The following is a 12546-nucleotide window of genomic DNA, read 5'->3' as shown; positions in this document are numbered from 1 at the left end:
AAAATTATTTATTGAAACAATTTTTTTTTTTTTTTTTTTACAGATAAATATTTCTAAACTTCAAATGAAAATACAAATCAAAATAATGAAATGGTAAAAAAAAAGAAAATCATACCAAATCCAAAAATTTTCTGTGACGAGGAGGGCGTGGCCGGGCTGTGATGGAGCACGGCCGGTGCTGAATCAGCTGATCAGCGGGAGAGCGAGATGAAGGGATGGCCGGAGACGCAGGTTCGGGAAAGAGAGACGCACGTGGCCGCGCTGCATTTTTGTTTATGTTGGTTTTAAGTTTACCATTAAAGGTTGTTTAATGATCAGCCGGTTCCCGCCGCCTCCTTGCCCGTCCCTTTACAGTTACAGTGGTGCCAAAACCCGGGAGGGAGGAGGGATGAGCTGTCGCGGAGTCCTTGCCGCTGCCATCTGCCAGGGGAGCAGCTGCGGCCGTCTGCCTGGGGATGGAGGGGTCGCTGCCGGCCGCTGAGTGCCGGAGGAATCGATACGCATACAATACACCCACAGGTAGCGCAAACACTCCCACCCACTCCCATTAAGTCAATGTCATGATTTATTAATTTAAGTCAGTTTTACTGACATATCATTTGTCAACAAAATAAAATTTCAGTTGATTATGCACAAAATGACAAAAACTTGTCAAATTGTAACAGACCAAATTCAAATATTAAAGCATTTAGTAAAATCAATACAAATTTTACCTATTAAACATGTATCAAACATAAAACTACAACTGTTTTTGTTGTGAAACCCTGAGCTCCTAAAATATCAGCATTAAAGAAACTGAAATATTAGCTACTTTTCAAACTACTGTATTCTAGATTCTTCATGTTTTAAAGACCATTATTATTTTTCCATGTTTTAGCCAGTTTAGGATAAATCGCCTTAATTTCGTGATATACGATTATTTCGTCAACCCCCCTGCCGAGGGTCAGTGAATATTTTTGCTTTATTAATTTTGCTTTAAAAATTAAATTAATTTGGGGGTCTGGGTAGCTCAGCGAGTACTGACTCTGACTACCACCCCTGGAGTCATGAGTTTGAATCCAGGGCGTACTGAGTGACTCCAGCCAGGTCTCCTAAGCAAACAAATTGGCCCGGTTGCTAGGGAGGGTTGAGTCACATGGGGTAACCTCCTCGCGGTTGCGATTAGTGGTTCTCGCTCTCAATGGGGTGCTTGGTAAGTTATGCGTGGATTGCGGAGAATAGCATGAGCCTCCACATGCGGCGTCTCCGCGGTGTCATGCACAACGAGCCACATGATAAGATGCACGGACTGACGGTCTCAGAAGCAGGAGGAAACTGAGATTTGTCCTCCTTGATTGAGGTGAGTAACCACACCACCACGAGGACCTACTAAGTAGTGGGAATTGGGCATTCCAAATTGGGAGAAAAGGGTGAAAAAAAAGTAAATTCATTTATTGAAACACAAGAAACATAAACATAAGACATTTCTAAATTGAAATAGAACTTTGATTAAACGAAAATAGAAATTAAAATAGCAAAAGTGATCAATAAATCGTATTTAACCACCTCCCCAAATCCAAACATTTACCGTCTCCAACGGCCCCATTTGCTATCACACAAGTATCCGTCAACGACAACAGGTGGAAAATTACTAATAGCCTACAGAATAAGAACTAAAGACAATTATAAAAGTAAAGATGATAATCATCATAATAATTAAGCCTGATAATTTCCCTTGTGTTCCCAAAATAATGCTGCCAAACGTGTGTTCTTATCGAATGTGTGTTTGTATTGCGTTTTGGTAATAATCAGACAATATTCATACACTCAAATTATTATAAATGACAATAAAAGCAGATGTTACAACAGTCAGATGGAACAGTCCGTTTATTGAACGTACCTAATTTACTCCCTGAAGCTGCGTATGAACATACACTTTCTACGGCAAACCTCAAGGGGATGGTACACGATCACACACATTCACAGGGCAAAGTTTTGAATTGCATAAAAATCAGTCTATTACCATTTTTAATGTTCACGCACTCACACAGTACTCTGTTGTTATTTCGTTGATCTCCATGTGACAGGGAAGTGGAGAGAAAGTCAAAATGAGCCGGTGTGTGTGCATGCATGTATGACAGAGCTCCGGTTGAAGAGAACGAGACTTCAAACACAACATTCTGTAGGTCTGTGACATCCTTGGCAAAAAATAAAGTTGTTTTGAACCGGCTAGTGTCACCACGGCTTTAATATACTGTTATAAGGATTTTAGACCCATTTTTGACTGAACTGCCCGGTGCAACATCTCAGAAAATATAAACAATTCCAAAAAAAGAATGCACTGTCGCGGCTGGTTAGGAAAAAAAAAAACTCCTAACATGGAAAAGATACCTTTTATCACATGACGCAAAGTCGCGGCGAATCTGGTTAGGACACGGTGTGACAGTAGGAATTTGTTTCCTTTCAGTTTCTTTTCATCAGGATCTGGCTGATTAAAATAGTCATCTGAAGACAAACAAAGCCTTTTCTACAATCAGAGAGCATTAGGAATGATTTCACACAAATGGAAAGTTCCACTGTATCCATAGTTTTAACAGTGATATTTGCATTAAGATCATAGTAACCAAAGGTAAAAGTAAAACCATGACACATTGACAGTAACCATAAAACAAATTATGTCATTTTGTCATAAGAAAAAACACATCCAGAAATTAAATTGTATTCCCTCACTACCCTGATATATTGATACTGTATAAGTTCATGGTAAAAAATGTAATATCTGATGTGTGGATTGAAAGCCTTACATTTTCTGTCGGTTCATGGTACAGATTTTTCCTTTATTCCTTTTCAATGCTGTTTAGAATGTTGGGGACATTTAATATGATTTTAAACTAGTTTAATCATTGACACGTTATGGGTTTTCATAGAGGTTTTAATCAAATAATCAATGCCGAATCCACGACCCAGCCCTCGCTTCTCGCAGCGCTATTTATGATGATCTGCGCGTCCGAGCACTCGAGACGGTCCACATGTAAAAGCATGTCTCTGCACTGATCTGCCCTTTGAGCCTTGAGCCACGCTGACTGATCTGGGTAGAGCCGTTTCCTTTCGCTATTGGAATGTTTGCCGTTTGACAAACACGCTTTTGCCGTTTCTCATGCGCAACAAAAAAGGACAGTGCACAATCAGAGTCGGCCAACTCTGTAATCATACCAGTGCGACCTCTCTCAAAGTTTAATCACACTGTTAGGAAAAACGGTCACAAAATATTACATTTCTATAGTGATTAATCTCATGTACTGACCCGTTTCCTGTGGTGTCACTGTACGACCGTGCTACCATGTTTTAAAAAAAAAAAATCCATATACTTCAGTGTGCTGCGCTGTGAGATGCGACAGGAGTCAGCAAAATGTTTTTTTTTATTTATAAGTCTTGAAAGTGATACTGCTGTTTACTTGCCAGAGCCAAAATGTTACTTTTCTTTCAATAAAGTTATTTCTTTCAAGTGACAAGGCTTCATTTCGGCAAGGTCAAGCAGCGATTAAGAGGGAGAGCAGGAACAAAAACACTTTTGTTCACTTATTCAGAAAGGTCAGCTATCTGTGTCAATAAAATTTATAACACAAATAGAGTCAGATACAGTTAAACTGGAAATGCATATAGAATGATGTAAAATTCACCAAGACTGTATAAAGGCATGTCATAACTTTAACATACTGTAATAAAAAATAAAAAAAAAAGCACTATAAAATGTCTCTCAGAGCAGAAAACAACAACAATAACATTTGTAACTTCTGAATGAGAATTGTTAACGGTGATGTATTGGTAGACGTGTACTCGCCGGTCACAGACTCACTGTGTACGGAGATAAATCCTGGAAATAATTAACACTCACTAAGCACTAGGGTTCCGCTGATTACCGGTACTAACGAAGTATCGCGGTACCAAAAAAATTAAAACAGTACGATATCATCTTGTTGCTAATTTCGGTACCATATTACATTATGCTGTAATTAGCAAAATGATACGAGATGGGACAGTTTTAAGATGAAATCAATGACAATCTGAAAATAAAATAAAACCTCTGGATATGGCCAAGTGTGATCATTAAACAGCAAAAGAATGTAATTTAATTAAATATTATACAGTCACAAACATTTTACATGGACTCCAGAAAAATTTAAACTGAAAACGTATAATTTGTATCTGAGAGACTTTATCCAGTTCTTTTAATCAAGTCATTTTCTGTGCAATTTCGTAAAAAAAAAAAAAAAAAAAAAAAATCGGAGGCTTTTTATTTGTTGATTATAGTATCGATACCGAGGTACCAGGGCTGATATCATACCAAAGCTAAAGTTTTGGTATTGGAGCAACCCTACTAAGCACTTTATTATGAAGACCTGTACACCTATTTATTCATACGATTATCTAATTAGCCAATCGTGTGGCAGCAGAGACATTAATAAAATCAGGCAGATACAGATCAGGAGCTTTAGTCAATGTTCACAACAACCGTCAGAATGGGGGAAAATGTGATCTCAGTGATTGACTGTGGCATGATTGTTGGTGCCAGACGGGCTGTGTTATTGTTTTTTTCTGTCTCTTTGTTATTGTTTTGGGCATTCCAAATTCACCCAATTTGGAATGCCCAATTTCCAATGCGATTTCAAGTCCTCGTGGTCACGATTAACACTGTCTAAAAGATAGCTGAACTTAATTAAAAGTCTTAATTAAAAATGTATTTTTTTCATCACATTGCTTTCCACAATTCTCCACAAACACAATCATTAAGACTTTTACAGTTTATGAAGAAAATATGGTATTTTATAGCAAGTTTTGGGTGGTTGTGACTAGAGTGACTATGTGGTTGCCAAGGTGTTCTGAGGGATTTTTTTCATACTGCAAGGGTTTAGGTGCCTCCTTCAATGCATGTCTATAAAATTGTTTTTGCCCATTTTTAAACATCTGCAAGGCAAAAATCATAAGAACTAAATATAATCAAGAGGGAGAAAGAGAACAGAGGATTGTACAGACAGTATATCTGCTTTCTCCAGATGGAATAATTAAAAGTTAACCAATCATGTGTGTACTGGCTACTGTTCAAAGTTTAGGTCATGTTTTCAGAGGCTCTTAATGTTTAACTTGGTATACTAAATAACTTGTTAACAGAATGTGTGGTTTTGTTAATCTCTTAAATAGTCTTTTTTTCACTACATAGTTTTGTAAGTGATTTGTAAGCTTTATCCAGACAATCATTTCAAAGCTTTCAATCTGACCCAATCGAGACCAATTTTCAAAATTCTGTTCAATTCAGACCAATGAAAATGCATGAACGTTAACCATAGAACTGACCTCAAATCTGAGGCTGTCCATTTGGCAAGTTATTGGGGAGAGACATTTTTGTCTGAACAGTATCCCTTTTTTCCTTGCTGATTATTACAGTATAGGGCTGCACGATTATGACAAAAAAACCTAATTGTCGATTATTTCTGTTAACATTGTAATCACGATTATTAATTTGATTTATAGAAATTCCAATATATTACTTATTTTGTGTGAGGCAAATTCAAACTATATTCATAGGCTACACTTCCAAAAAACAAGTGAACTGTTTTCCTTAATTTCTATTATAATTTTACATTACAATGTGAGTGTTCTAGTTGTCACGCCATTTCTGATAGGCTTATGCACTCAACGGACATGTCTGTTATTGGTTACAATGCTCAAACACTAAAAAAAAAAAAAAAGAAATTGTAAAATGTAATGCAATAGGAGCAGAAAAAAAGAAACATCCTCTCACTTTCAACTGCTTTTATTTTCAGCAAACTTAACGTGTAAATATTTGTATGAACATAAAAAGATTCAACAACAAAGACATAAACTGAACAAATTTCACAGACATGTGACTAACAGAAATGGAATAATGTGTCCCTGAACAAAGGGGGGGTCAAAATCAAAAGTAACAGTCAGTATCTGGTGTGGCCACCAGCTGCATTAAGTACTGCAGTGCATCTCCTCCTCATGGACTGCACCAGATTTGCCAGTTCTTGCTGCGAGATGTTACCACACTCTTCCACCAAGGCACTTGAAATTTCCCGGACATTTCTGGGTGGAATGGCCCTAGCCCTCACCCTCCGATCCAACAGGTCCCAGACGTGCTCAATGGGATTGAGATCTGGGCTCTTCGCTGGCTATGGCAGAACACTGACATTCCTGTCTTGCAGGAAAATCACACACAGAACGAGCAGTATGGCTGGTGGCATTGTCATGCTGGAGGGTCATGTCAGGATGAGCCTGCAGGAAGGGAACCACATGAGGGAGGAGGATGTCTTCCCTGTAATGCACAGCATTGAGATTGCCTGCAATGACAACCAGCTCAGTCCGATGATGCTGTGACACCGCCCCAGACCATGACGGACTCTCCGCCTCCAAATCGATCCAGCTCCAGAGTACAGGCCTCGGTGTAACGCTCATTCCTTTGATGATAAATGCAAGTCCGACCATCACCCCTGGTGAGACAAAACCACGACTTGTCAGTGAAGAGCACTTTTTGCCAGTCCTGTCTGGTCCAGCGAAGGTGGGTTTGTGCCAATAGGCGACGCTGTTGCCAGTGATGTCTGGTAAGGACCTGCCTTACAACAGGCCTACAAGCCCTCAGTCCAGCCTCTCTCAGCCTATTACGGACAGTCTGAGCACTGATGGAGGGATTGTGCATTCTTGGTGTAACTCTGGCAGTTGTTGTTGCCATCCTGTACCTGTCCCGCAGGTGTGATATTCGGATGTACCAATCCTGTGCAGGTGTTGTTACACGTGGTCTGCCACTGCGAGGACGATCAACTGTCCTTCCTGTCTCCCTGTAGTGCTGTCTTAGGCATCTCACAGTACGGACATTGCAATTTATTGCCCTGACCACATCTGCAGTCCTCATGCCTCCATACAGCATGCCTAAGGCACGTTCACGCAGATGAGCACGGACCCTGGGCATCTTGCTTTTGGTGTTTTTTAGAGCAGTAGAAAGTTCTCTTTAGTGTCCTAAGTTTTTATAACGGTGACCTTAATTGCCTACAGTCTGTAAGCTGTTAGTGTCTTAACGACCGTTCCACAGGTGCATGTTCATTGATTATTTATGGTTCATTGAACAAGCATGGAAAACATTGTTTAAACCCTTTACAATAAAGATCTGTGAAGTTATTTGGATTTTTACAAAATTATCTTTAAAATAGTGTCCTGAAAATGGGATGCTTATTTTTTTGCCGAGTTTGTTTTGTTTTGTTTCATTTGTTGGAGAGAACACTTACCATTACTTTAACTTTTTACATTCATTCAGGACATAAAAAAAGATGTCCTCTAGACTCATCTGATGCAGATCTTAAAGACTGATGTCTTTTCATACAGCTTCAATGATGACCCTATCCACTGGATGAATTTTAGAGGGCAACTAGCATTGCCGCACCTCAAGGACTAATCGTTGACTGTTCGTGAACAGAAGCAACTCAAATGAAAACACTCGCTCTCATTATATGGACAAATTAGCCAAACCAAAGTCTATGAAGTCAGTCCACTCTGGAACGCTCTTGGGAGGCTATTTCCAGTCATGCCAGTGCAGCTCCTATCTACTTGAATAGAGAATGACCAAAATCTCAAAAATGGTTGGTCAAGATTACGATCAAAGAGCATATTTCAAATCAGCAATAAAATCTGACAATACTGGTATAATAAATTGTGATTCTTTACCTCATATTACGTAAATAAAAAATAAAAAATAAAATAAAAATGTTATTTAAAAATTTATAGCTAATGTGCATGCGCGTTCTAGGGTTGACTGACAGGTGATGTCTGTATCTAAAAGTGTATTGGCTCTTTTAACTAAGGCGGAATTCCTTTCTACATCTGTTGACTGTTGATCTGTTGAGCTCTGTGGTTGAGTGTTCTAATTTCTCCCATTCATTTTAATAGAAGTGGCCATTCTCTGCTAAATAATCTCTGGCCAAACCCAGCTCAGTGCTCGGGCTCTCCATCATTGTGTTGGGACCCAGGTGGGCTCATTACTCACACACCTCATCACTTCTGCACACTGGACAATGGAGTGCTTTTCCATCTCCAGGGAAGTCGGCCTTGCTCCTGGAGGCCATTCGTGCTGATGGAGCGTGGTGCTGCAGTCATGTTAGAAAAACTTTTTAACCCCCTCTAGAAGGTGAGAAATGGGCCATATTGGTCTAGTCGTGATTTCCATTTAGTGGGTTTCTAGCCCTTAGCAGTTCTTTGGCATTAAAATTACAGGGTTTGTATTTCACACCACCTCAGAATTCACCATATGGATCGGAGCAGCCGGCAAACGACAAATACTAACACCGTGTCCTAACCAGACACGACGCCGCAACATGTTATCTTTTCCACGTTAAGAGTTTTTGTCCAAACCAGCCTCAACACACGATGAGCGACAGGGCTTTCTATTTTTAGAATGGTTTCTATTTCTGTGATGTCGTGCCAGGCAGCACAGTCAACAAATAGGTCTAAAATTATTCTTACTGTAGTATATTAAAGCAGACATCTCATCAGAAAATCAGAACAACTTAAATTTTGGCCGAAGGCATCACACACCAACCGAATGTTGACACATTTTATTGTCAATAATCCTCATTTTAGTGTATGAATATCGCGGTGTTGCGTCGCGTCTAGTGTGGACAGGCAGATAGCTTGTCGCTGGAATCTTATCACATCGCATCTGGTTAGGACGAGGTGTGAGGCTGTTCTGATCGAATGCAGATGTCATGCATTGTGAGTACAGCGACTTTAAAAGCTCATATTTCAAATGTGTGACAACAGAAGCAGAAAGGATTTTATTTGGTGTTCTTAAGAGAAATGCGAAATTAATAAGGGTTCAGAATACAAAGTGAAACTGGGGACTTTCGATAAACATTTCATCAAAACGACACCGTACAAAAGGTGCGAACGGAACATAATATTTACAATCACATGCAGGATTCTCACCTAGAAACAACTGGAGAGAAAAGAAAGAGGGATATAATCTCTAAGCAAACAGAAAAATCCTGCCCACAAACCTTTACAAGAAAACAAAAGAGAGGGTGTTGCAAAGTGTCAGGTGTAATCATAACAAAGATAAATGACTCTAAACACAGGGCCTGGTACTTCCTTATATTAGTGGTTATTCTGTAGTTTTAGTCCCAAAAGAAAGGTAATGAGCTCTTTGAGAAGACAGACAAACTTAAAAACATAAAGGGCACTAATAAATGGCCATATTAGCTCAGGTTGAAAAAAAAAATAAAAATAATACTCTATGTCAGGGAGGATGCCTCAGAAAAATAGTCTGTTACATAACCCCAAAAGGTAAATACAAAAAAAATTAAGTTAAGGAATGGTCTGTTCTATGATGGGTCTGGATCCTACATTTCACACATACCTGGGGTTCTGTGTGCAGACGAACATGTGTTTCTCTGTGCTCTGATAAAGACCTCTTCACCACCGCACGGTGCCGGAAGTGATAGTAATCTCCAAATACCTGAAAAAAAAAAAAAAAAAAAAACCCTTCAGTTAGTCGACATCCTACAGATTATGTAAATAAAAAATAAATAAATAATAAATAAAAAAATCACAGGGGGATTCCAGAGATTTGTTAAACCTTTCGTACAGACCAATTATTGTATATTTAAATATTACATTAAAAATATATTATAATAATTTTATCATATTTAAATCTTCTTGTGTATTATATAAAAGGGTGATTTTGTTTTTCCAACCATCTGAAAAATTATTTTAAATAAAAAAAAAAATTATAATTGTAGACAAAAGACTGTAGGTTCACAATGCTAAAATGTAGCTAATCTAGCTAAAATTATTAAGCCATGTTTTACACACTATATAACGAATAACAAACCGCATAGAACTAAAATGAAAAAAAGATTGCGGAGCAACACTTATAAGAACAGTGTGCCAGATGGTACGCTAGAAACTGTGGATCAGATAAATGCATGTTAAGTTTATAGTAGTTAGCTTGCTGTTTTTCCCAGCTGTGATGGAACTGAACAAAATATAAATATGTCGGACTTAAATAAGCCAGAGATTAAAGATCAACCGCTGTCTCTAAAATCTGTTGTTTGGGAGCATTTGGAAAGGCGCGGTGAAAAGTGCTGTTCTGCGACTGCTACCAGGTCCTTGAATAACATGCCAGTAAGGGCAGCTGGTGGAGTTTCTGGTGCCCCCTTTGGGTATGATGGTGCCCCCTAGGGAGTTGGTGCCCTACGCAGACTGCGTAATATGCATATAGGGAGCGGCATTACTAGGAGTAATATTTCGACAGCAGGGGACATTGTCAATGCTCAGATTCTCTGATAAAGAGGATATTCTGATTTATTTATTTATTTTTAATTGAGTGATAAGTACAAGTGGTGAGCTGAAAAGACAAAAGACACATGAATCTGCACTGCTAACGTGTTAATTTCGTTACAATTATTATAATCGCTTTTTTTTTTTTTTTTTTACTTATTATTTGTTACGTTGTTTTTATACAACGTGCATATACACTGAACAAAAATATAAAAGCAACATGTAAAGTATTGGTCCCATGTTTCATGAGCTGAAATAAAAGATCCCAGAAATGTTCCATATGCATTGATTAGATTAGATTAGGGCCTAATGAATTTATTTCAATTGACTGATTTCCTTAAATGAACTGTAACTCAGAATCTCTGAAATTGTTGCATGTTGCGTTTATATTTTTGTTCAGTATAAGAGGCTCTTAAATTTTCAATTGCAATTTCGTAAACTAAAAATGCATAGTGCAGTCATGTATAAATAAGAATTGTTGCCCATCAGCCACTGTGTTTTCAAAATAAATAAGATTTTTTGTTTTCCCTGCTGAACCAAAACCATACTGAACCATGACCCCAAAACCGAGGTATGTACCGAAGTGAATTTTGTGCACCGTTGCAGCCCTACTACATATACAGTATATTTAAACATTAGCTGCTGTTTACATCTTTTCACATAAAACGCTGCATTTTCTTCATGTCTGTGTCTGTTACTTCATTTTAAAATTCAAGATGTTCTGCTTTTTTCTCTTTCACCTGAAAACCGAAAATAGCATTTTTTCAGTGCATCCCTAATGTTTTACAGTTTTTCATGAAATGAACAAATAATTATATTTAATAATTGTAATTTATATACAACAATTTAACAATATCAATAAAAATAGCACTAAACAGTTGCAATTGTCAACATATATTTACTGAAACATTTTAATATGAAAAATATCAAACTGGGACTTTAATAAAACATCTTTGAGAGATGATGCAAAAGAACAGTTACATTTAAAGTAGAACCTGACCGATACTGATTTTAGAGAGGGAAAATTCACCGATTATCAATATGGTGGCCGATATAGTTAATTTTTGAGCTGGAATGAAAACAGACCTTTTCTATGTGGATTTTTCACGATTTTGCACCGATATGACTTTGCAAAGGTACTCAGAAGGCTGCTTGCTTAAATATTTTTATTAAAGAATATTTGACATTATTATTATACATGTCAACAAATTCTAGAAATGAACACTGAGAAAATACAATAAATAGCTTAATAAACATCAGTACTGTATGTTTAATATCAGTCAAATGCTGAGCATTATGCATCATTAAGCTATTTATTGTATTTTTATTTATTCTTTATTTTAATGGTCAGCATTTGATACTAAACAGTACTGATGTTTATTTAGCTATTTATTTTATTTTTATTTATTCTTTATTTTAAAGAATAAATAAAAATAGCTAAATAAAAATCAGGTAACAGCGTAGCGTGAAATCAACACTCAGACACAATCCACCACTGCACCATTGTCTGCTGAGCTGCAAAAAGATGCTCGGATGTTTACCTTTTAATCTGCTACATTACTGACTGCACTGACAAACTATAGCTGGCTAACAGCAAACAGACATGAGTGACATGGTTGTCAGGGACAGGGTTAATGTTATTAGTTATATTGAAAAGGGAAAATGATGGGGTCATTGTTTATTAAGTTTCCAGTATGTATTTCACAAACTAGTTAACTTACCGAGACACAGCTCAACTCCGCCCTGTCTGCAGAGCCACCGTCAGTTCAGCTCTGTAAACAATGGAGTCGGAGCACGCTCTGCTGGACAAACTACGTAATGACACCAATTATAAAGCATTGTTTTCTGCATTATATGTTCTGAAAAAAAGCTTTCATATTGGCACATATCGGTCGGGCACTAATTACAATAGATGAATCGTTAGGTTTTTAATTTATTCATTTGAATGGACAGATATTTATGGAAATACATTGGAATTACCAACTCCAGATAAGCCATTTTTGCTTCTGAAGTTAAAAAAAAAAAAGAGATGGCATTAAAACCGGTCTAAACTCTCCAACTCACAAATTGCTAAAGTCTGTTCTCTAACAAAGATTCACATGTAAGAATATCTGAACCTTTAGTGACTGATGAGTTGCTCATATACAACAACCTGAAATTGAAACGAGATTTCAAAAATTGAAATGCCACTCCTTGATAGATCATTGGTACGAAGCTCAGCTG

At 37.6% G+C, this 12546-nt stretch overlaps 1 protein-coding gene across 2 annotated transcripts in view; it reads right to left on the bottom strand.

Annotated features, from left to right (window-relative positions):
• LOC127445520 (furin-1-like) overlaps positions 1-12546 on the bottom strand; it is a 156754-nt gene that overhangs the window by 64683 nt on the left and 79525 nt on the right. For both annotated transcript variants that reach the window (XM_051705667.1, XM_051705676.1), the window contains exon 3: positions 9401-9499. In XM_051705667.1, coding sequence (XP_051561627.1) covers positions 9401-9499 — 99 coding nt within the window. The remainder of the gene's footprint in view (positions 1-9400; positions 9500-12546) is intronic.

The sequence above is a fragment of the Myxocyprinus asiaticus genome, chromosome 1 (assembly GCF_019703515.2).
Source record: "Myxocyprinus asiaticus isolate MX2 ecotype Aquarium Trade chromosome 1, UBuf_Myxa_2, whole genome shotgun sequence".
In the NCBI taxonomy this organism is placed as follows: domain Eukaryota; kingdom Metazoa; phylum Chordata; class Actinopteri; order Cypriniformes; family Catostomidae; genus Myxocyprinus; species Myxocyprinus asiaticus.
This window is presented reverse-complemented; position numbering and strand designations above follow the sequence as displayed.